We start from the raw sequence: 24,962 nt of genomic DNA, 5'->3' as shown, positions 1-24,962 counted from the left end.
TTCAACCCCATCTCTGCACGATAAGTTTTCCTTTTGTTTTCTTTTTTCCCCCCATGCTTTTATTTCACAAAGCCAACTGCCTCATTCAACTAGAGTTATATTTGAGCTGTCCTGTGTTCTGCGTCCTGTCAGCAGGGATGGAAGATGTTGTTCTTGACTGTTGACTCTTGCATTGTAGTCTAAACATCTCTTTCTTTACTGTAGTTGCTAAACAAACCAGAAAACTGCTGTGGACTTAAGGAAAGTCAAATACTGTCCCTGCTTAGCGACATTGGTACGTAGTCTATTGCCTTAATGCCTTTCTCATGTTGTGTATTTGGGTTTTTTTAATTATGTGTGATGGCATTTTGCTTTTTCAGGTGACCATGTAATGAGAATAGGGTGTTAAAACAAATCAGGTTTCTATTCCAGAGGAAGGACTTGGTATCCCTGCTGATCACAGGGGTGAGCAGCTCGCACTAACAACCCGTTTGTGGAGTGGGATTGGAAAAGCCGTGTAGTGGTCTGTTGTATGTACATATGACCTTAACCTTTTGTTTTAAGGTCACAGTTTTCTGTTCAAACCTCATTTCTGTTCATGGCTCTGGATATGCCAAACTGTGCGTCACCTGAATGTAACTTTTCCAAGCTGAAAAAGCAGTAACCAATGTGAGAAGTGCCAGAGTTGCCCTGTTGCTTCTCTGTGTAGGGTTTGCTTAGTAGGAGGGAAATCTCATTTGTTCAGGGTGACAGTGTGGAGGAGATGATAACCTGGAGTGGAGCTGAAGGCAGGGTGGGTGAGAGCATAGCAGAAAGGGAAGCCAACCGTGCCTCGGCTAGTCCAGCAATCTTCTGCTAATGAGATTTGCTCTCAACTGAGGGGTAATTAGGTGAGCAATCACGCAGTGCCACACATGGTTGTGCTACCGTGGAAATGGTGTCTGAGAAAGCAGAGTCTGGGAACTCTGTGGGAGTTTGTTCCTTCTGGGGAAAGCCCCCATGTAGATTGACTTAAGCTAATCACGGAGTTTTGTTTTTAGCGGTGGGAGTGATGGAATGGGGCTGTTAGGTTGGTGCAGAAGTAATTACGGTTTTGGACTGTGAATTTTAAATCACTGTAACTAGGCTCAAACACATCTTTATTAATCAAAATAGGAACCATTAAAATCAACACGTTTTTACCAATGAGAAACAAGTTTTTTTTTTTCTGTAGCATAAAAATCTATGTTTGGGGATTTGATGAATTCTTGGACAGCATTTTCAGTTGTGAAAACATTTTCCCTGAAGAAAGTTGTCGAGATGCTTGAACAAGTGGTGGTCAGTTGGAGCTCAGGTGAATGCGGTGGACAAGGCAAAACTTTGTAGCCCCATTCATTCCACCTTTGCAGCATTGGTTGTGTGGCGTGTGGTCAGGCGTTGTCATGGGCAGGAATTGGGGCCTTTCTGGTGACCTGGTGTTGCAATTTTCAGTGCATCTCATCGATTTGCTGAGCAGACTTCTCTGGTGCGGTGGTTTGACCAGGACTCAGAAAGCTGCAGTGGATCAGAGTGGCAGCAGAGCACTGAACAGTGACCGTGACATTTTTTGGTGCAAGTTTGGCTTTGGGAAGCGCTTTGGAGGTTCTTCTTGGTCCAGCCACTGAGCTGGTCGTCGCTGAATGTCATATAAAATCCACTTTTTGTTGCCTGTCACAATCCGATCAAGAAATGGTTCATTGTTATAACAGAATCGTAGAATGTCCCGAGTTGGAAGGGACCCACAAGGATCATGGACTCCAACTGCTGTCCCTGCACAGGACACCCCACAGGTCACACCGTGTGTCTGAGGATGTTGTCCTGTCTCTTCTTGAACACTGTCAGGCTGGGGCGGTGACACCTCCCTGGGAGCCTGTTCAGTGCCCAGCACCTCTGGGTGAAGAACCTTTTCCTCCTGTCCAACCTGACCCTCCCCAGCACATCTTCCTGCATAGAATAAGAGAAGGCGACACTTCAAAACGATTATTTTTTTTATTTTCATCCGCCTCCTGACACACCCATTTATCAAGTGTAGTGGCAGAGCCCCCCCCCGCCCCAGGGGGATGGGGTTGTCGCCAGCCTGGCTGAGAGGTGAAGCCAGAGACAAAAGAAACTAAAGGAGCACCATTAGAAGGTAACAATGAGTGAGCAATCGCCGGACACACGCGTGCAGAGCGCTGGACAGCACATGCAGCCTATCACGTTATTGTATAGCACGAGTTACAACCAATCGCATTGTTGTAAGGCGCGTGGACAGGGCAGCTTTGCTATAAAGCCAGCCCGGTCCGACAATAAAGTGAACTCTGTGAACATCATATTGGTGTGTCAGGTTCCGTGGCTCGCATGGATAAAGCAACACTTTGGTGACCCCGACGTGATCCTTCGTATCGAAGCAAGATCGCCGGAAGTGAAGACGCGAGGACGCCACCTGGGGGCGACACCAGCCCGGCGCTCAATCATAGCGGAAAGTAGGCCTACGGGGAAGCAGGTGGCATGGGAAACACGGCATCCGTGGAAGAAAAAATAATAATGAAAAGTATTCTGCAGCTGGCTGCACGAACAGGAAGGTATTTTGAAAAAGACGCGTTAAAGCGTCTGCTTCGATTCGCCCTGCGTAAGGGGAGTGTCCGTTCGACGGACAAATTTTTTTCTCCCGGTACATGGGAGGACATAGGGACCGAACTATGGGAAGCGGTTACAAGGGGGAGCCGCGAGGCTTGCGATCTCGCCGGACCCTGGCGGGAGGTCAGGCAGCTAATGCAGGAAGTCTCAGAGGAGCCGGAGCTGTGTGCCGTCCTCTCGGAGCCGCCCGCCGCGAGCTGCCCACCCTCCGAGGACTCCGAAGAATCAACACCGCTGGTATGTCCCGTATCAGATCTGGAGTTCTGGGGCGGAGAGCAAATTATACCCTCTGCGCCCGTTGAGCCATTGCCTGGCTCCGACAACAAATGGCAGCAACCGGCAAGTTTCAACAAGCCAGAACAAGTTAATCCAGCCGACGTGCCTTTGCCGGAGGACCCGAGGGAACACCAGGACGAAGCACCGCAGAATTGCCCTGACTGCCAGGAGGAGAGCCACGTGCAGAGCCTGAAGGACTTACTGAGACGGCAGGAGAGCCAGATGCAAGGAGTTCTAGAAGCTATGGAACGACTAGATGGCGGTAACAGTAAAACTTCACGGTTAATAGCATATAAAAAGGCGTCAGATGCAATTAAGGACGGGCTGGAGGCAATTGGCAGGGAATGTGAAAAACGGGGAAAACAGGAAAGGGAGAGGGTGGAATTAGACCTCACTCCGGAGGAGCTCCGTATCAAAAGAGAGCAAATACAAAAATGGGCTAGACAATGTGTTGAAGATGGGATGTGGTCTGTAAGAGAAGCAGATGAATATTTGAGAGCGCGATATGGAAAAGGGCTGGAGACTGGGTTAGCAGATCGGTTTGCAAATATGCGTCGACTTAGTGATCCACAGGGAAACACAAGGGAATTGTATAGCAGTGATAGTAATGATAATTTGGGTGCTGCCCCTGTGCATCAGGGTAGAGATATTCCTCGAGATCATTCTTATAATGCATGGCAACGTTGGCAAGGGGTAATCAGAGATGCAACTATTGAAGGGATCGTGTTACCTGGTAGTATTACAGCAATGCCAGTGCACATAGATAATAGAGGACAAAGGCAGTGGTCGCCTTTTGATTGGAAAACGGTTAAGCAATTGCAAAGTGCAGTTATGCAATATGGTATGGATAATAAGCACATGATGCAGCTAATCAATTCATTTTTCAAGGAGCAAGTACTAACTCCAACAGATATTAGGGCATTGGTGGAGTTATTGCTTCCTCCAACGGGGTATTTGCTGTTCTTGGACAAGTGGCAGGGGAAGGTGGAATTGGCAGTATTAGAAAATGTTCGTTTACCAGCTGATGATCCGTTGCGGTTGGCTGGCATGGACCAGTTACTGGGTGGTGGGCAATATGCGGATGGTGCCACTCAGGCAGCACTTCATCCCAGGATTTTGCAGCAAACGCAAGGGCTTGCTCTGGCAGCAGTGAAAGAATCGCCAAATAGAGGTAACCCTGTGCTACCCTATTCTACAATAGAGTGGGATCCTGGGGAATCATATATGACATTTGTGGATTGTTTAAAAGAAGTGATAGATGCCTCTCCTAACGTGACTCCAGAGGCAAAAGCTGCTGTGGGGAAAGATTTGGCTATGATGAATGCGAACACCCAATGCCAACAGATATTAACCGGTTTGGGAAAAACTGCTTCTTTAGCAGAGATGGTGGAAGCTTGCACACGGGTACCGATTATGCAACAGGAGGTAGAAAAAGCAAAAATACATGCTCAAGCCCACGCTGCAGCCTTGGCTGCAGCACTTAAGCCTGCAATGAAAGGCCGAAGCCCTTCTTCTTGTGGCCTAGCATGTTTTACTTGCGGACAGACAGGACATCTTAAAAGAAACTGCCCTCAATACGCTTAGCAGCATTACAAAAACTGAAATGGAACCGGTTGTTATGCACCATATCAAAAACGTCAAAGATATTTCTGAAAATGTGCCCAAGGTTAGTGTGTTTAATCCGACAACACAACAACGGGAAGGTCCTATGTCACTAATAACCTGGGGAAGGGGATATGCTTGTGTTTCTACAGGTAACCACAAAAATTCATGGATCCCAGCAAAGTGGGTGAGACCTTGGTTAGCTAACAGAGAAGAAACCGATTGCAGTGATGACAACCCTTAACCTCAGAGGTGTTATCGCTTTTAGCAACGGATGTAGCCAATGTTGAGAATACCACTTTGTAAAACAGAGCAGCAATTAATTTTTTGTTATTGGACATGTTCACAGTTATGAAGAGTTTGATTGTATGTGTTGTTGGAACTTAAAAAGATAGAAGATTTGCAGAACAAGAAAATAACAGAAGATATTGGGTTTTTTGGGGTGAATGCCTTGTTTGGTTAAAAGGAATATTGAAAACAGGTTTGTTCTTGTTAATTGTAATTGTATTAGCTTTAATGTTCTTACCCTCTATTTCACACTGTATTTAAAGCATGATACCGCATATTGTTAATATTAAATAAAAGAGGGAGAGATGTAGTGGCAGAGCCCCCCCCGCCCCAGGGGGATGGGGTTGTCGCCAGCCTGGCTGAGAGGTGAAGCCAGAGACAAAAGAAACTAAAGGAGCACCATTAGAAGGTAACAATGAGTGAGCAATCGCCGGACACACGCGTGCAGAGCGCTGGACAGCACATGGAGCCTATCATGTTATTGTATAACACGAGTTACAACCAATCACATTGTTGTAAGGCGCGTGGACAGGGCAGCTTTGCTGTAAAGCCAGCCCGGTCCGACAATAAAGCGAACTCTGTGAACATCACATTGGTGTGTCAGGTTCCGTGGCTCGCATGGATAAAGCAACAATCAAGCTTTTTCGCCTTTCCAATTTGCTTCAAATGCTGAGCAACTGTAGAAAGGTCGACGTTGAGCTCTTCGGCAGCTTCTCGTGTAGTTGTGCGAGGATCAGCTTTGACTGCTCTCTGTTGGTCTTTGTCACCATCCGATGGTGGCCACCGCACTCCTCATCTTCAAGGCCCTCGCCTTGTTGAGCCACCACTGTGCTGTACATTCGTCAGCAGTTCTGGGCCAAATGCCTTGTTGATGCTGCGAGTTGTCCCTGCTGCTTTACGACCCATTTGGAACTCGAATAAGAAAATAGCTCAAATTTGCTTTTTGTCTAAAATCGTTTCCATAGCCTGAAATAAAATAAACAGCAAGTAATAAGTTAGTAGCAAAAAAAACCATAGAGCAAGAAAAGCACGTTGCAGTGATATATAACGGAACCACCTTTATTTAGGAATATATTCCAATATCAAACAGCAAATTTCAACAATGCAAAAACTGCAATTGCTTTTGCACCAACCTAATACTTTGAGCACCCCAACTCATACCAGCAGAAGCCTTGAGCCCCTAAGTTTGGTGTTGCCAGTACCGAGCAGGGCATTGCTGGCAGCACCAGCATCTTGCCTAACGTGCTCCTCTATATAAATAGGTCTTTCTGTTATCTTGCGTCATTATTGATGTCAACCCCAAAGTGGGGGGTATTAGATTTTTATTAGATGTATCTTTAATCAGTGGGAGTTTATTTTCTACTAAAGCAAACACGTGTCTTGCAGGGTCTGGTATCCAGTATTTGCATGAGAACAGAATTATACACAGAGATTTGAAGCCTGAAAATATTGTTCTTCAGGATGAAGGTGGGAAGGTAAGTCAGGTGGCATCAGCGGCGCCCCCGCTGTTGTTTCTGGAAGTTGTCTGCAGCTTTATCTTGCCTAAGAGAAATAAAAGAGAACAAGTGGTTTGTGGCATCAAACTCAGCTGAAAACTGCACTGTGAATTTACTGAAAGTTTATGACTTCTTGAAGCCACAACTCCTATTTTGCTTATTCTTAAATCTTTGCCATTAAAACAAACAACTTTTGCTCCCATTTGAGAACGTTGCCGGCAACAGAATGTGAACGAGGTGAGATCGTAGCACATCCCTGTGTGTGTGGCTTTGCGGGCTGTGTGTAAAATGCAGCTGGTTCACAGTCAACCTGACGGATTTCTTAGTGAAAATCGTTTGCTCTGTTGGTGCTTTTTAAACAAATAACTTCAAATTCCCAGATAAAAAGTTTAGGCGCTCTGTCTATGTTGAGACAGATGGGTAACGCCAGCTTACGTGGTGAGGCAACAAGTCTTAATGCCGTGCCACACGTCGAAGCTTTGCCACAGGCTTTCTCCAGAATTTCCATTCTGGTTTTGGTTTTCCGGAGCGTATGCCGCGGATGTCACTGCGCAGATTTTGGCTTGTTTCATGGTTTTTTTTTCTCTGAATTTACTCTTCTGATGAACTATTTAAACTGTCCGCAGATTGTTCACAAAATAATAGACCTGGGATACGCGAAAGATCTGGATCAAGGAAGTTTGTGCACCTCATTTGTTGGAACATTACAGTATTTGGTAAGATGTTTCTTTTTCACGTGCACGAGTGAGGTGATACTGCCCCATTTCGTAGAATCACAGAAATGTGTGTCACTGACACACCCAGACACAGTTTTGTTTCTGCAGAAATGTAAGGAAAATAGATGACCTGAAATGCCACTTTCCAAGTGTCTTTTTGTGATCGTTTTTAGGCTCCAGAACTCTTTGAGAATAAATCCTACTCAGTCACTGTTGATTACTGGAGCTTTGGAACGATGGTGTTTGAATGCATTGCAGGATTTAGACCTTTCTTGCATAATCTACAGCCATTTACCTGGTAAGACACTTGTTCTTTGAGAGGTGACGCCAGGCAATAGGAGTGACAGCAACTGCGTGTGCTGAGGTGACAGCGTGAGCCAGAGCAATACATTGATTGTTAATTAAGTGCTGAGACTGGTGGTCTGCAAAGCTTTGCAGAAGCCATTGATATTTCAGTGGTTTATAACAGGAAAAAAGGTAAATTTGAGGTTTTTATGCAAGTATTAACTTAAAAATGATTATATGTTAACAAAAAGTAATTTTAATCAATATGTTGCAGTAGTTTCCTTTTTAACTGCTAACTCCTGGGATTTTATTATTTTAATAGCTCAACATTTGCTGCATTTTTTCCAACATGGGAAAACTTGATGTCCTAATGTACCTAGCAGAAAACGAATGAATGAGATTAGAAACAGCTCTTCCCCATCCGTAAAAATAGGAAGAAAAGGGTGCTGGCCATGTGCCTGTAGCTGCAGTTTGGAAATGCCGTCTTTGTCCTAAAAGGAGAGTTTATTTTCTAAAGCTACTAGACTTTTTGCTGCTTCTGCAATCAATTGTCCCTTTACAAAAGGAGCATTGTCAATATATCCACAGAGGATTTTATTTTCTAGGCATGAAAAAATCAAGAAGAAGGATCCAAAGCACATCTTTGCTTCTGAGGAGATGAATGGGGAGGTTCGCTTCAGTACGCATTTGCCGCAGCCTCACAGCCTCTGTGGGTAAGTGTGTCCTTGTGGTGACATGGGATAATTTTTGGTGACATGGGACAATTTCTGGGATGTCTTTCAAACTGATGGCTCCTCCTCCTTTATCTCAAGTGCTGAGGGGTCCTTTTTTATCCCAAGGAGTGTTTCAAGCTCATCACAAGGCACCACTTGCTGCTGTCGAACAGCTCACAGCCATATGGCTCTTTTTGGATCCTTGGGGCGGTACTTGTGTTGGGAAAATGCAGCAAGTCCAGAAGAGACCACAAAGATGGTCGGAGCCTGTTGACTGGAGTGTACAAGTAGAGGCCTTCAAAGCTGGGCTGCTTCAGTCTGGCAAACAGAGAGCAAAGCGGGATCTAATTTTGTCTTCTACTATCTTTTGGGGTGTTACAACAGACCTAAGCTCTTCTTACAGGAGCAGAGTGAAAGGACGAAAGGCAACAGCGCAAGTTACAGCAGGGGGAATGAAATTTGGGCACAGGAAAGTGTTTTCCCCGTGCTAGTGACATGTCCCTGGGACAGGGCCCCAAGCAGTGGGGGATCTCCTGTGGGGATTGCCCAGAGTCGTGGGGACACAGTCCTGGGGAGCCAGCCGTAGTTGTGACCTCAGCCCTGGTGTGGGGCTTTCTTACAGCCCTTCTGTTTTAGTTTAATTGTAGAACCGATGGAAAATTGGTTGCAGTTGATGCTGAACTGGGATCCACAACAGAGAGGTGGAAGTTCAGATTCTGAGACTGGCTGTGCAAAGTGTTTCCAACTAATGGATCACATACTGAATTTGAAGGTAAGTGCGGGTTGTAACTGGGTTTAGCAGCCTACTAAGAACATCTCAGAGCACAGAAAGTGTGTTTGGTGGAGCAAAGCTATAATCCTGGCATCATCCAGCTGCAGGAGCATGAGGAATGTTTCTGTTGGTATCAAGAAGTGAGTGGATGTACAGCCTGTCCAGTACGTATCTGAAAGCAAAATAACACCGGCAATATTAGTCTCTAGCTTTACACCTGGAACAGAAGAATGACCCTGTGTTACTGCCTGTCATCTCAGAAAGGACTTGCCAAGATCAAATAATGGTTTAATATTTCTTTTCCTGAACTCTGCTACTAATGCTGTGGCCTCCATGTAGTATAGCAGTACCTGCACCAGAACAGAGATTACATTTGCCTGACTCTTCCCCTCCAAGTAATTATTGGAGCTTTGCTGGAGTCAGACTAGCTGAGGGGAGCATGTGTAGAAACCAGAGGATAGTTTTGCTTGGTCTTGAAGAATTCCAGAGGAATTAAAACCTGAAACACAAGATGTTGTGCCCATAATTGGGACTTGTCAAAATCCATATGTTGCGGTGTGGTTTGGGTGCTACAGTCTCTGCTGAGATATAGTAAAACTATAGGGAGAGCCATAGGAGCGGTGAGAAGACAAGCACTGGGATGTAACAGCTTTTTGGTATGGAGGGATTAAAGAAAATGGGTCTCCTGTTTCTGGGACCGTTACTGGCCGACACTGAAGACACCAGGGCTCAAGATGGCCTTTGCACTTGCTTGTCACCATTCTTCTGATGTCATTAAGCTGCAGCAGGGCTTGTGGAGGCTTACTGGGTTTGGTGTTTTCTCTGGTATTAAGTTCAAAGTTACAGGCTCAAGCTTCCAGTTTTGTTATGGGGCTTTGCTGCTGAATTTGATCGCTGTAGTCAATGAAACTCAAATGATGCTCTCAGAACGTTAGAACGTGTTAATTGCCACATATCCCCTGCCAGGCCTTTGTGTCCTTTGTCTTCGATAGCCAGTGGCTTGTAATCAACTTGCACTCTTTTTACAGATAGTACACATCCTGAACATGACCTCTGCCAAGATAATTTCTTTTCTCTTGCGTCCTGAGGAAAGCCTTCATTCCCTTCAGACTCGGATTGAGGGTGAAACTGGAATAAGTACCGGAAATCAGGAGCTGCTGTTGGAAACAGGGATTTGCCTGGACCCTCGCAAACCTGCTTCCCAGTGTGTTATTGATGGCGTAGTAAGAATGATTTTATTTAATGTCTTTCCCATTCTCAGAGTACATAAAATCTTAGAGAAGATACATTGCCTTAATCTTTTCCCACCAGGGACAGTTTGCTCTGTAAGTGTAGTAACTCATAAGGTTAAAGTAACTTGGATAAACTCACATTATTTCCTTTATCAGGTAATATAAGCAGATTCCTATAGTTATACTCTGTCTAAATGTTGAAATAAAGTAACTTGCTAGGAAAGGGTCCCGTGTTTCCATGGGATCTATCAAAATCAGGTTTTTTAGGGCACCCTATAAGAATTAAGTGTCTGCCCACAATAATTAGTTCATGATGTAACCAGGACCCTGTGGGTTAGTAGGAGCTATGTTTGAGTTTTCTCTTGTTTATGTTCTCTTTTCTCACCAGAGAGGCTGGGATAGCTACATGGTCTATTTATTTGATAAAAGCAAAACTGTCTATGATGGACCCTTTGCTTCTCGGAGTCTGTCTGACTGTGTAAATTACATTGGTAAGTGTACCGGAGGACAACTGGGGACTAAAAGCTCTGCTTCTGTAATGAGAAGGTAGATGTGCCGTAAAAATCTTGGTGTTCATCCTAAAGGGCACAGTCTCATTCAAAGAGGACTGTTTAAGAACCCAGAGCAGCCTATCAAAGTTTCATTTAAAGTGCTGTATCTCCACATTTTGTAGGTAAAACAGTTCAGAGAATTTATTGCCTGCACTTTGGGAACTCTCCTCTAGAGCAACTTATGAATTCGTTTAAGATTTTTGCCCTTGTATTAAATTCTGTGTGCTGAACAGCATTTAGAACCCGAGGGAATGGCAGAAGATGTGCTGGGGAGGGTCGGTTGGACATTAGGAAAAGGTTCTTCACCCAGAGGTGCTGGACACTGAACAGGCTCCCAGGGAGGGAAAATGAAATGACATTAACCTCTGTCAGTTAGAACTTTTGTGACTTAAACTTGATGTGCCTTAACTGACTTTTTAATACAAAAAGGCCACTTTTATTAAGAACAACACAAGGATTTAATATAATCTGACTAATACATTTTGAGAGATAATTTATAATACATTATCTGCACAGATAGGAACGTTCATAAGTAGAATCATAGAATCATTTTGGTTGGAAGAGACCCTTAAGATCAAATCCAGAGTGGCTGGGGCTGAAGGGACCTCTGGAGATCACCCAGTCCAACACACCTGCTCATGCAGGGTCACCAGAGCAGATCACACAGGGTCACGTCCAGGTGGGTTTGAATGTCTCAGAGAAGGAGACTCCACACCCGCTCTGGGCAGCCTGGGCCAGGCTCTGGCACCTCCCAGCAAAGAAGTTTCTCCTCATGTTCAGATGGACCCTCCTGTGTTTCAGTCTGTGCCCGTTGCCCCTCACCCTGTCGTTGGGCACCACTGAACAGAGCCTGGTCCATCCTCTTGACGCCCACCCTGAGATATTTATCATATTGAGATAAGATCCCTCTCAGCTTCTCTTCTGCAGGCTGAAGAGCTCCAGATCTCTCAACCTTTCCTCATAGAGATGCTCCAGACTCCTTGTCATCTTCATAGCTCTCCACTGGAGTCTCTCTCATAGTTCCTTGTCTTTCTTAAACTGGGGAGCCCAGAACTGGACACAGTACACTTGTAGACCATGCATGGAAGCTGCTTCTCTCATGTACCCTGAAATGGCAGTAGCCATCTGTAGGACCTAATATACCTCTAGGAAGGTATATATGTACCAAATATACCTGTATGAAGGACTTTGTATGCCCCTGTCACAGGACAGGAGACGTCTATTGAGATACTGCACGAAGAGGAAACCTGGTGATGTACAGTTACTGTTAAATAGCTTCATGTTCTTTGGCCTGGTGCTGCAGAAGCTATGCTGGTTTTCCTTCTCTCAGGTTTATTCTGTTTGTTTCTTTCTGTGTTCTGGGCTATTTTTATTCTGGGGAGTCTCATTGCATGACATCATTGCTCTGAATCTATTGGAGTGAAGGCTTTTTACAATGTGTTTATGGATATCCCAAATGTCCTGACAGTTCCCTGTCTCTATAGGGGAACACACAAATTCCTGCATCTTTTCCCCTTAAACATTTGCGTCAGAAATCTGGGAGGAAATATACAAAAGATTTGAAGACATTTTCAGATGAAACACACATCAGGACAGTGACCAATATCAATTGTTTATGTGGAGCAATTAGGCAGTATCACGTAAAAATTGAGCAGATCTGACATGGCTTGATCCCGTAGTTCAGGTACCTGAAGCAGAAATTAGGACTGTTTTAAGCAGGTCCTTTTCTAGTTGTCCTTTCATTCGTGTACAATTATGTTTTTCTTGCATTCAGTACAGGACAGTAAAATCCAACTGCCGATTCCTCAGCTGCGCAAGGTGTGGGCAGAAGCAGTTCACTATGTGATCGGGCTAAAAGAAGATTATAGCAGGCTTTTCCAGGGCCAGAGAGCTGCCATGTAAGTTGTTACTCCTCATTCAGAAGATTCATTATTATGCAAATGAAGAGACTCTTTCCATGGAAATACACATCTTGGGAAGTTTTGGTTACCCAAAGTTTTACAACCGTCTGCTCTTCTATACTTCTATTTTATAAAACTTATTTGGGCTGGAAACTTATTCCACCCCAGGAATTTAACCTCATAGGACCTGACATTGATAATAAATGGAAAAACTTGAACCTTGAAGATAGTCCCAGACTTGCAGAATGGCTGAGGCTGGTGGTCTCTGGAGGTCACCCAGTCCCAGCCCCGCTCAAGCAAGGTCACATAGAGCTGGTTGCGCAGGACCATGGCCAGATGGCTTTTAAATATCTCCAAGGATGGAGACTCCACAGCCTCACTGGGCAACTTGTGCCAGTGCTTGGCAACACTCACAGTAAAAAGAGTTTCCTGGTGGTCAGGGTTAACTTGCTGTGTTTCAGTGTTTTGCCCATTGCCTCTTGTTCTGTCACTGGGCACTACCTCTTTGCACTCTTCTTTCAGGTATTTAAATACATTAATAAGATGCCCTTCTGAGCCTCTCTTCTCCATGCTGATGGTCCTAGCTGGTTCAGCCTTTCCTCAGAAGAGAGGTGCTCCAGTCCCTTAATAATCTTCATAACCCTTCAGTGGCCTCTCTCCAGTGTGTCCAGGTCCGTGGTGTGCTGGGGAGCCTGGACCTGGACCCAGGTGTGGCCCCAGCAGTGCTGAGCAGAGGGGAAAAATCACCTTGGCCTGCTCGCAGCACTCCTAATGCAGCCCAGGATGGTCATTTCACAAGTGGCAGGAGGAGCAGAACCATTTGTTATATTTGTGGGGTTTTATCCTGTGATGAAATCACAGAATGGGCAGTGTCACACATCTCAAGTGGTAACAAAGGTGCCGGCACTCACCAGGGGCAACAGGCACCACAGCACCCTGGAAATGCTAAGAAGTGCTCTGCACCGCAAAGACTGTTTAACTGAGCTTCACAAAAAAAAGTGGGAAATTAGGAAAAACTTTCCGTTTTGCTCACTTAGGACCTGCAGCTTCTAAGGACGCGAAATGGAGTCTGTGACCCCACAGAGACTCCCTCTTCCAAGAATCTTACAATGTTTTTTTGCTAGCTATGTCTTTCCTTCAGGTAACGTGACATCACTAGCCGTATCAGTCCAGACGCTTTTCAACTAACACGTTCTGTTCTTGTTCCATTTGTTAGGCTCAGTCTTCTGCGGTATAACGCCAACCTAATCAAAATGAAAAACAATATGGTGTCAGCATCTCAGCAACTGAAAGCAAAGCTGGAATTCTTTCGTCAAAGCATTCGCCTCGACCTGGAGAGATACAGTGACCAAATGGCTTATGGCATATGTATGTATTGTGTAATACTTGCCTGGGTGTCTTCTCTGATCCTATAAAGGGTCAGACCGACTATAAAGGACTGTGGGTAAGAACTAGCTTGGAAGAAAGTGAATGAAAGAGCTTCAGCATCTTTATGGGTGTGTTTTAGCTGGGCAGATACAGGAAAAGTGTTTGGCAGATGAGGTGAAAAAGCATCAGCAACAGTTTTAATGTCACATAGGTGTCTGCATCTTACAAATACTATTTAGGAGAGAATAGTGAGATTTATGCATAGTTTGGATATGTGGCTAAAACTCAAAACTTGAGGCAAAAATTATGGCTGAGCTGAAGGATGATGATGGAAAATGGAAAGACTGAGTGAACTGGTTTTGGATGCTCTGTGTTTAATCAAAAGTGGCAGTTGTTGAGCTTAATGATGAAGTTTAAAGACTCAAAGTTGTTTTACAGCAGTGATTGCAAGCAGTGAAATCCTACCAAAGGGTTTATATGTGAGTTAAGGTCGAGTATGGAGTTGTGAAGTTGCAACTTTACTGCATCTCCATGATCTCTGGGTCACAATTCCTGCTTAGAGATTCAGCGTCATGTTCTTTGTGTTCAAATGTAAAGTTCAGGTCCTTTTATAAATTACCAACTCTCTTCTCTTAAGCTTCAGAAAAGATGCTCAAAGCCTGGAAGGAAATGGAAGAGAAGGCCTCTCAGTGTGCACAGGTAGGGGATATTAAAGAAGCTTCACTGTCGTGCCATGAAGGAAATCATGACAGGAATTTAGTGTCCTATGTGCCACTTCTCTGTCCCCATGATGTGTTTCATACCCTGCCTGCTATGGGAATGAGAATATCATTGCGGATGCATTAAAAATGAAACAGTCCCCAGTCACCAGGTTGTTTGAATCTAGTGATTTGAATAAAATCAGCAGAAATGTCACTAGACTCAGTTGACTATGTAGGAAAATAGGCTATAGAGACATGTGATTTAAGAAGAAGAAAGAAATGGTGTTGCTATAGCCAAGAGTCTTCCTGGTAAGATTCATTGCACACAAAAATTTCCATTGCTAAAGCTGAAAATAATACCAATCACTTCAAAATTTCAGTACTTCATTTAGGAGTACGGACCTAAATTTCTGGTATTCTGCAAGTAAATATGCAAGTTAGTTTTTAATAAGAGTCATCCTTAAGAAACTTAGAGCAGAACTAGATCCAGTTCTTGCTCTGAATAGTCCTAATAGTTAACAGACATTTTCACTTGCAGTTTATGGACAGTTGAGCTGACATACTGGCTTTCTGTTTCCCAGAGAGTTCTCTGAGAAAGGCTGATGGAAATTTATCTATTGCTTAGACTGCTGATCTCTGCCTTCTGCGAATGGGTGTTTTGATTTTACCTCCACTGAAAACCATGAGGAAACAGAGGCCTTTTTGACAGAGAATTATACTACCTGCAGTTCTGTCCAGACCTTTATAGGGAAGGAGTAAGCTTCTAGCTGTGAAAAGTAGGGACAGAGTTATGATGATTGTAGTTTATTGTCAAAAGCTGTTTCTTTGTCCTTTCTACTGGATGTACTGAATAAAGCGTGGGATGGGGGAAGCATTCAAAAGGAACGCAACACAAAGTGAGCACATTTGTAATGTATTTCTCAGAGTACAGGTCTTTAAAGTGTCTCAAAAAGTTGTCTCTTTGTGCTCTGTGGTAGTAGCTGAGCTGCAGGAGTGAGTGTTGTTTGGTTTGCTGGGCTGATGTCTCACATTTCATCAGGGAGTTCATGTATTGGCTCTCATAGTAACACAGAGCACATAATACCTAAAAATCCCAGATGCCATTAGAAACACAAACGATCAATTGCATTGCCTGTTTTTTTTTTTTTTTTCCCCTATGAATGAATGGATGGGGAAGTTCAGGGCCTGGGATCCATCACCTATCTTCATCCACATCAGAAGATCCTTGGAGCTTGGCTCAAATGATGGACATCAGGGCAATTGGGATTCCCACCTGATCTCACTGCTGTTTCGCTCTTTAAGTTTTGGAATCTTGTTCCTGTCTGTAAGGAAGCAAGAAGGATACAGGAGAGGCTGCATCTAGCAGAATAGCTCACAGCTGCCAGTGGCTGTTTCCAGAAAAGCAGGGACCTCAACAAATATTTACTTTGCAGACCCTCAGAATTATGTTCTGTCTTAAAGCTGTGTGGTCCACATGTATAGTCACACTGTGTCCACTTGTCAGGAATGGCAAATGTTTTACTGTAACACATGGTGGTATCTCAGTCTATCTGGCAGGCAGCCTAACTTCTGTGAATTCAAGAGACATGGTTGTGCTGTCTGGTGAGTCACGGTGCTCCAGATAAAGATGTTTCTGTTGATAACAGGGTTTGTTTCACATTTATCTCACAATCTGATTCCCCTTTGATTACGTTTGTCTTGGTTTATTCTTACCCTGCAAGACCTGCAGACATCCCTTTCTGGTCAAGGGGTCACATTCCATTTACACAGCCTCATACCAAATACTTCTGCAGCTCCAGCAAGGGGTTCGATCTGCTGGTCATACAGCCCCGGCTCGGAAAGGAAAAGCTTAAATATCTCAAAACAGATTTTTCAGAAGGCAGATCAGTGCCCACACTCCATGATGCCAAGACCCATTGCGGTGACCAGTGTTTTCTTCACAATGCTGGAGATCTCCAGTGTTCCTGGCACCACAGAACCTACTCCTTACACTCAGAAGTGGTGTTGGCTGCCTAACCTGACTTAGCTGTGGGAGCTTGGCATAAGATTGGTGTCTTTTGTATTGCTTTGATGCGAATGTGAAACACCGGAGAAACGTCAGACTGACGTGCACCTGGGAGGGTAAAATGTGAGAGCAGCCTCTGTCTGTGCTATAAGAGTAGGAGAAAGAAGATTCACTGCTGGAACATACGTAGAGCCAGAGAGTGTGTGTGTACACAGCATGCACCACAAAGAGGGATGATTTATGACAAAGCTGATTTTTCTCATTGCTGTTTGTTGGAGAATTGGCTTGAAGTAATATCATGCACTGAGAAGATGGTAACAGTAAACCTCAATTATTGCAACAGCACTCATGTCAAAGAGCTTTTTTCTCCTAAACTCTGCATGGAGCCAGCACGTTACCCAAAGAGGTATTCTGGAGATCTTTATCTACCTTATTGCTCTTTGGATTGATTTGTACCTACATTTCCCCATTAGGCTGAAGATATTGGATATCTGGATGAGCAGATCATGGCCCTGCACACAGAGATTGTAGAACTTCAGAAGAGTCCATATGCAAGGCGCCAAGGAGAAGTCATGGAGAGCTTGTAAGTCCTTTGCTTATAATTCTCATTGCACATAAATGGATTTTGTGTATTTTGGTGTCTGAGGGATGTTTCTTAATCCGTTGCTGTTTTCATCAGTGCTTTTGAAATGTACTTCTTGCTTTTTGCAAACTGTGAGTGCAAAGTAGTTTGCAATTGGTTTAAAATCGTTTTGCTGGTAAAAGATCCCACTGCTTGTGGCTGTACGTTCCTTCTTCTTGAAGTTGTAATGATCACTTGGCAGCATTATAAGGCAGAATATAATGCTGCTCTCTCTGAAAGCTCGCTGTGCAAGAAAGATTAACATTCAGGTGCAGGAGTAAACTCATCTAACTTATCTAACTGGCCCTGCAGCCACAGAGTGACTAGACCTATGGAAACCAGAAAAACACAGCTTGGGAAGACAGAATCACAGAATCATTTTGGTTGGAAGAGACCCTCAGGATCATCGAGTCCAACCATAACCCACCCCCAGCACTGCGCCATGTCCCTGAGAACCTCATCTCCGTCTGTCCAACCCTCCAGGGATGGTGACTCCAGCACTGCCCTGGGCAGCCTGTTCCAATGCCCCACAGCCCTTTGGGGAAGAAATTGTTCCCCAGATCCAACCTCAACCTCCCCTGGCACAACTTGAGGCCGTTTCTTCTGGTCCTGTCACTTGCTGCTTGGGAGAAGAGACCAGCACCTTCCATTCTCCAACCTCCTTTCAGGCAATTGTAGGCAGGACACTGTCGCTGACCATGAAACATCATCTTAGAAGAGGACACTATGGAAAGAAAACACAACCTGAATCCTGTGAAAAGTTGAAACTGAAAATAACGTCCAGTTGGTGTGATTATCTGAGAAGGAAATTAATAATTGGAGGAAAAGAGAGAGAGCTTCTAGGGAAGAGTTGATTTCCCTCACACAAAGGCCATCCCTGTGTTCCAAATGTTGTACTTGTGTCCTGACTGTAGAAGAAGGTGACAGCTCCAGTGCATGAGGTTCAGCATGGCATAACTTTAACATAATGCTTCTTGTTTCCTTGAGTCATCTGCTTGTTGATATGTCTGAATCTTTTTCTTCCTTTTTAAAGGGAACAGAGAGCCATAGACCTGTACAAGCAACTGAAAACAAGGCCTCCAGGTAGGGAAGGAGATGCTTCAAAAACTGTTTTGCACTCATAACCCATGACTAATTTTTTGGAACCTAAACCCACAAAATACTGTTCAGTAGGAGAAGGTGAATGATTCTATTAAAGCTAAGCAGACTCAAGGCCATACCTTAAGCTGATTTCTTCTTTTTGCTGAGCCTGGAGCTCTCCCAAATTCCTGTAGTCCTGTCCCTCAGCCCTGGGTTTGTCTTGTTTTTCAAAGCCTTGGAGCGTCTGCCCTGAATACCTGTCTGCTTTCTGGCATTCTCAGCCTTTTCTCCTATTTCCTCTACTCTTGCTTTACTCCCCGAAACGCGAGATGCACTGCTGTTCCTCTGTTGTCGCTCCAACCCAAGGACAGTCACTTTTCTGCCTCTCCTTTCTTAATTATACTAGATGGAGCCCCCCATGTTTGGGGATTATTGTGTTCTGAACATTGTAACTGCTGAGCAGGAAGGTTTAGTTTACATGTGCATTTGGTGACTGCCTGCAGTCCTGATGGGAACTGGTAGCTAGACAGCAAGAGCAGCTGGAATGGCACACATTACTGCAGAGAGACATTCAGGAAAAGCTGGGCCTAACAAGAGACTGTGACAGATTTTAAGACGTTTTATTGCTTTTCAGTTTGTTTGGCTGTGCTCGTTAAGGTAAATTTGTCCTTGACTCTGGGGGTTTGTGTCCTTGCTGAAGAGCATTTCACTAACGTGGTGATTGATGGCCCTTCCAGATCACGCCTACAGTGACAGCACGGACATGGTGAAGATCATTGTGCAAACGGTACAGAGCCAAGACCGAGTTCTCAAGGAGCTCTTTGGCCATCTCAGGTACTTGACGCAGGAGGGAAAAAAACCCACAAACCAAAACAAAACCCCACACCACCCAAACAAATGCAACTTGCAGCATTTGTAGCTTTGTAAGAGGAAAGGAGAGGGAAAACCATGGAGGTCAGAGCCCAAAAGTTCCACCCACAGGTAGACATTTGTCCTAGCGATATTAATTCTGCTCCTTTGTGTCGTATTGAATTTCTACTTACATTTTTAAAACATATAGGTAATGTGTGTAGCTACTAGGGAAGAGGGGAGAATGCAGTGGCTTGTACTGTTAGCATCCAAGAGTTAACTTAACGTGAGGCAAATTCTTCCAGTGTTTAGGATGGGATTAAAATCTTAAGGAAAAAAAGAAATAGTGTAACAGCTCGGAAGACGCCACAGTGATTCGTTCATTAATTCTTCAGGTAGCTCAGAAAAAATGTCATGCAGATCTCAGTGGTTGGCAAAGTATGATTTCGTTTTATTATCATGTGTGGTTTACACTTAGTGGATCCCATAGAGAAAGTCGTTAGCTCTGGTCTGGTCAGGCCACGGACCAGAGAAGGTTCTCGCAGAGTTTGTCTTGAATCCCAAGGCGAGGCTTTTGGTTTTGTGAGAACAAGTTTCCGCACAAGCTGCAAAGTAACTTGGTGTTTGGTTTTTATTACAGCAAGCTCTTGGGCTGTAAGCAGAAGATCATTGACTTGCTTCCAAAGATTGAAGTGGCTCTAAATAACATCAAGGAAGCTGACAACTCGGTGATGCAGATGCAGGGCAAAAGACAGAGGGAGATATGGCATTTGCTGAAAATTGCTTGTGTAAGTAGCTTTTGGACTATCTGTTTGCTCTTCCTTCCAGTGCAGGAGCCAGAGGACATCAGCTGAAACTCTGAAGGGACCAAAAAGGGATGACTTCTGCATGATGGTTGATTTTACTGTAGCGAAGGGAAGTTTGAGATGCTAAAGGTTAACACAGGTTTAGAAATGGGGTAGACATGGAAAAGAAGCCCAGTAAGAGGGGTCTTTGGTCCCAGTAAGTCATCAAACTGCAAATGGCTGATGGCTGAAGTATGGTAGACATGCCATGAGCCTTATAAAGTTTCCTGAATGTCTAGTGTTGGTGGCTGTTGGAGGGCATGCGCTGGGATAGGCAAACTTCAACCTGATGTCGTGAACCTATCACGATTTCAGAGCTGCAAAAGCAAAATAGCTGATTTCCTGGTTAGTTTAAGGTGTTTACACTGCTTTTTCTGCATCAATTATAGTTACTCTACAGCTGTAGCGATCTCCTGATTTCCACATGCCCACAGTCGGTCAGCGTAGGAAACACATTTCCCCTGCCAGGAGAGTTGGTGCTGTGCGTGACTCGCAGTTTAGGACACAGCACCGCCTCCCAGTTCTTCAGAATAGGAGACGTGCCGCGTGCAACACGGGGGGCGTACGTGCAGAGACATTTGTTTGCAGAACCGTGGAGGGCTGACTCAGCCAATTTGCCGCCCGCCGCCCTCAGTTGTGCGCATACATTGCAAACAGCACTTAAGTTGAACCGCAAGTCTCGCGTACAAAATAATTAAGCGTGACTAAATTCTTCCTGTGTCCATTACAGAAGATGAATTTCTTTCTTCTAGACTCAGAGCTCTTCTCGATCGCTGGTGAGCTCCAGCCTGGAAGGAACGGCCTCAGCTCCAGCAGCCACGTGGCTCCCACACAGCTCCTCAGGGAATGCACCTCACCCTCTGTCAGCCACAGGAACTCCCGAAGATGGGTAAGAGCTGTCGGGAATGGCTCCAGTGCCAAGAGGGCCTGAGGGGCACAGCCTCACCGCATCCCATGGGGTGGTTTTTGGATACACTGGGCAGGAAGAGATTTTGCATATTAAACTGTCTCCGAAGGCAAAATCGTCCAGCTCCTGACTGGAGTTTTAGTAACTTACCTCTGGCAATAACACAGCAAAATGCAGCAACAAGATTTTGAGGCAAAACGCAGGTTTTTTTCATGCCCGAGTTCTGGTACAAGTGCCAGATAAATCAGGCAATGTTCAGTGCCTCTTACAGCTTCAGTGGTTTTAAAAAGCCTTAATTCAGTCTCAAGTTCTGGTCAGTACTAAGCAATCTGCCCAGTTCAATATCTGGGGTGGGGGTTTTTGTTTGTTTTGTTGTTTTTGTTTGGTTTGGTTTGTTTTCTGTTGTAGGTTTGGTTTTTTTTTCTAATCCTTCAAAAAAAACCATTTCAGTAACTCATATGTTACTAATGCTCTAAAAAAACAGGAGTTAGGTTCAACTCTTTATTCAGAAACTCTGGTCCTGAGCAAGTTCCACACATTCCTCTCGGCTAAAGCTTGTGATCCCCATCAGCTAGCACCATGCTAGTCCTTTCTTGTGTTATTGCACCTTGGGGGTGAACGTGGGTATTAAGGCCCCTCTCCCTCAACCCATCCTGGCTGAATAAGAGAGCTGCTAGGAGCTGAGGGATTTTTCCCTTCACCTCATTAGCAATTTCACTTCCAGCCTGCACAGCAGGAGGGAAGACGCCCCTCAAAGGCTGCTCAGCCCTCGGCCTGCAGCAGTGCTGGTTTTGTTGGGGCTGTGAACATCGGCATCAAACCGTTTGGCCATTTCTGTCTTTCTGAGTGTTGAGGGAAATACCTGGGATCTGAAGATACAGATTTTCTAAGGAGGCTTTTGCTAGAAGTCAGTTGCTTTTTTTTCTGAAACCTTGAGCAACCTTTTCTGCTTCTTCTTTTCTCTCTGCTGCTGTGAAGCAATTTTCACCTGTGAGTAATGTGGGAGGATTACCCTTTAAGAGGTACTATCATCGTATGTCTTCTTTTCCATGCAGGGAAAGTTTTGTCCACGTGATAGAAGAGAATATGAATTACCTCGAACTCTTTAATAGTATTTTGCAGGAGGTGAGACAGGAGCAGAACAACAGCATGATGGTAAGTCTGATGTATCCTTGAGGAGTTGATTTTTAGGAGCCACAGCAGGTTCCTCTGGGGATGTGAGAAACTCCTTGAATAGGGTCATTTTGGATGATGTGAGTGGCTGTGGCTGCCATGTGATGTCTGTTGTTCCTCCTGGACTCAGCCAACTCTGTCCTTACTGAAGGTGACACTTGGCGCTGGTGTGGGCCACATGGTCTGTGTGGTGGAGTGGACTGTTCTGTGGCAGCCCTGGTTGGTAGAACTTGCTCCCAGTGTTGGTTCCATTCTCAACTGGAGAGTCCTGGTTTGTGTCCCTGCACTGGAGTGGGCAGGGTTCTCCATTTCCAGAGCCCTTTGCTGGTCATTAACCAAAGCTCTCCTAAAGGTAGAAGTGGGGCTTTGGAGAGTCCTAAGAAGGCTCTTTGCACAAATTAGTATTTGAAAAGTCCAGAGGAGCCACAAAAATTATCTGAGGGCTGGAACAGCTCCGCTGTGAGAACAGGCTGAGGGAGTTGGAGTGTTCAGCCTGGAGAAGAGAAGCTCCGGGGAGACCTTATTGCGGCCTTTCCAAACTTAAAAGGGGCCTATAAGAAAGATGGGGACAGACATTCCAGCAGGGCCTGTTGTGATAGGACAAGGGATGGTGGTTTTAAGCTAAAGGAGGGAGATTCAGGCTGGACATGAGGAAGAAATTGTTGACCCTGAGGGTGGTGAGAGCCTGGCCCAGGTTGGCCAGAGAGGTGGTGGATGAACCGTCCCTGGAGACATCCCAGGCCAGGCTGGACGGGGCTCTGAGCAACCTGAGCTGGTGAAGATGTCCCTGCTCATGGCAGGGTGGCAGTGGGGGAGCTGGGAAGGTCCCTTCCAACCCAAACTATTCTGTGTTCTATGGTTCTGTGAAATAGCAAGAAACATGACACAAACAGACAACAATCACTGAAACGCTTTGACACAATTTGAAACTCCGGTCCTGAGCTACTGGTTGAGACCAGTAAGTTACTGCTGAAAAGAGCCTTGTTACCAGAAGATTGAAGAGCACAAAAGAATACCAGTCTTTTTTAAAAGAGGTTCTCAGCTGATTTTAGAGGCTGTATCATAGAAGCCTCTGTATAAATATAATGTGAAAAGGACAATTAGACATATAAATTGGCCTGTTTATAATGAGGAAGAGTCATACAGCTTCTGTTAGCATGAGATTGTCTCACAAATTTATTGCAGTCCTGTAAAGAAGTCAAAGAGCCACTGATACGCCGTAACTTGGATTTTCAAAAAGCTTCTTAAAGGTTTCCTTAGGGATAACTTCCGTTCTCATGGGTTAAAAAAGTTTTGAAGCTGTTTACCAATTCTAACTGCTGCAATAACAAGTAACAGAGGGCTGGGGAGATTGAGATGGCTGATGAAATTGGGCTCTTCTAAACACTTATAAACACTTCAGTTCATAAACATTTTAGTGTTCTAATGTTTATGAATAATAGTAAACAGTGAACTGAGAGTTTACTGGAGTTACTAAGTTATGTGGGATGGTGAAATGCAAACTTATTAGTGGGAGTTGCAGACAACACTGTAATAGCAAGGGATTGAGCAATATGAATAGGGAAATGAAAGTAGCTACTGATGAAGGCAAAGTAATTATGTTAGTGGGGAAACCAGCCTTGATTATGCATAGCCTGGTCATCATCTGTTGGTCGATGAATGCTTTGTTTGCCTTTGAGTTCTGACAGGGTTGGTATCAGCTGTGTAGTACGACCTTCTGTCTTGTCTCCATGCTGTGGCTGGAGATGCACAAGAAGCCGTACGACTGGCTTCTTACCGTTAATCATCTGTGTCTCCGTCATGTCCTCTCTCACTCCAAGACTCAGCAGCTGTCTCTGGCGTGTTTTAGCCCTAAAAGATAATACGTGGTCGTGGAATCTCCCTCTGCAGATCAGCACCCATTTTGTTATGTTTGGTTTCTTTCCCCTTTCCCTCGCGTCAGGGCACAGGAAAGCAGCAGAAAATGGGATTTGTCCTCTTCAATTTACCTGGGGGGGGGAAAAAAAAAAAAACAGAGGAAAAAAGGATGAATAACTATAGGAACTTTTTCTGTATTATTGCATACATTTCACTTGGAGCCATTCTTTATTTTTTCATTTGTGGTCTTGCACTACCAGTATGCCCCATGGGGCAGGAGGAACCCCAGCAGCAGGTTTTATGAAGACACAAAATGTAATTTCCAGAGTGTGTCAGTCTGTGAGCACTACAATAAGCATGGGGGATTTAGTAGTGGGGGCAAACCAAGTTGTGAGAGTGTGAGGTTACTTTTCAAGCTGTTACTATAGATCAACATGATTCTTTGAGTAGAGAGGGATGCTGGATGCTGAGCGTCCTTTGGAAATGTAGGTCCAATAGCCGCTCCCTCCACTACCGCACTTATCTTGCTGCTTCTTCCAGAGTTTTGACTGGAGCTGGCTGAAGTAGCCCAAGGAGATGACTGTGCTGCTATCTCCAACATGCCTGCCTGCTGAGAGGGGGCTCGGCGGCCTTCAGCGCCCGGAGCCGGAGGCAACTGGGCCATCCATCCATCGCCTGCTGTTCCATAAACCTTCGTGGAGTTCATGACAAAGGGTGGGGGCATCAGCGGGTACACCATTGGCAGTAAAACCGGCGTTTTACAGGCTGTTGCCATGTTGGGCAACCTGCAAGGCCCGCTGTGCGCCTGGTGCCACGGAACCTCTCCTGGAAAAGGAGGGGAGCGCTGCCCTCCCACCGCTTTGTCACGGCTGCTCTCGTGTGTAATATGAATGTATAGATTATATATATTTTAAATAGAACTGTCTGCAATAAACGCCGTGCTGAGGCTCTTGCTCGCGGCCTTGGCGCCTCCGCCCTCACGCCGTTGCCGGGCAACGGGGCGGTGGCTGTGACGCCATCGGTGGGCGCCGCGCGGCGCGCTGTCGGGGGCGGGGCGAGCGGGGCGGGCGCGGGGCCTGGGTCGCACGTGGGCGCGCGGGGCCGTTA

The 24,962-nt window shown here is 45.1% G+C and overlaps 1 protein-coding gene across 2 annotated transcripts in view; it reads left to right on the top strand.

Moving 5' to 3' along the window:
• The window catches only part of CHUK (component of inhibitor of nuclear factor kappa B kinase complex), a 28,401-nt gene extending 3,612 nt beyond the window's left edge, over nt 1–24,789 (top strand). Inside the window, exons 4-21 of one of the 2 annotated variants that reach the window (XM_065843168.2) lie at nt 205–274; nt 6,169–6,257; nt 6,905–6,994; nt 7,168–7,292; nt 7,885–7,992; nt 8,629–8,764; nt 9,793–9,987; nt 10,385–10,487; nt 12,322–12,445; nt 13,665–13,816; nt 14,454–14,515; nt 16,996–17,105; nt 18,178–18,227; nt 18,962–19,058; nt 19,714–19,861; nt 20,671–20,807; nt 21,881–21,980; nt 24,396–24,789. In XM_065843168.2, coding sequence (XP_065699240.1) covers nt 205–274; nt 6,169–6,257; nt 6,905–6,994; nt 7,168–7,292; nt 7,885–7,992; nt 8,629–8,764; nt 9,793–9,987; nt 10,385–10,487; nt 12,322–12,445; nt 13,665–13,816; nt 14,454–14,515; nt 16,996–17,105; nt 18,178–18,227; nt 18,962–19,058; nt 19,714–19,861; nt 20,671–20,807; nt 21,881–21,980; nt 24,396–24,422 — 1,923 coding nt within the window. In that variant the 3' untranslated portion in view covers nt 24,423–24,789. Of the gene's footprint in view, nt 1–204; nt 275–6,168; nt 6,258–6,904; nt 6,995–7,167; nt 7,293–7,884; nt 7,993–8,628; nt 8,765–9,792; nt 9,988–10,384; nt 10,488–12,321; nt 12,446–13,664; nt 13,817–14,453; nt 14,516–16,995; nt 17,106–17,456; nt 18,083–18,177; nt 18,228–18,961; nt 19,059–19,713; nt 19,862–20,670; nt 20,808–21,880; nt 21,981–24,395 lie in introns of those variants that run through there. The other variant, XM_071811598.1, reaches the window with a different exon arrangement.
• Nucleotides 24,790–24,962: the final 173 nt, after the last annotated feature.

Source organism: Patagioenas fasciata, chromosome 8, assembly GCF_037038585.1.
Source record: "Patagioenas fasciata isolate bPatFas1 chromosome 8, bPatFas1.hap1, whole genome shotgun sequence".
Taxonomy (NCBI): Eukaryota; Metazoa; Chordata; class Aves; order Columbiformes; family Columbidae; genus Patagioenas; species Patagioenas fasciata.
The sequence above is the reverse complement of the archived record's forward strand: the minus strand, read 5'-3'. Positions and strand labels throughout refer to the sequence as shown.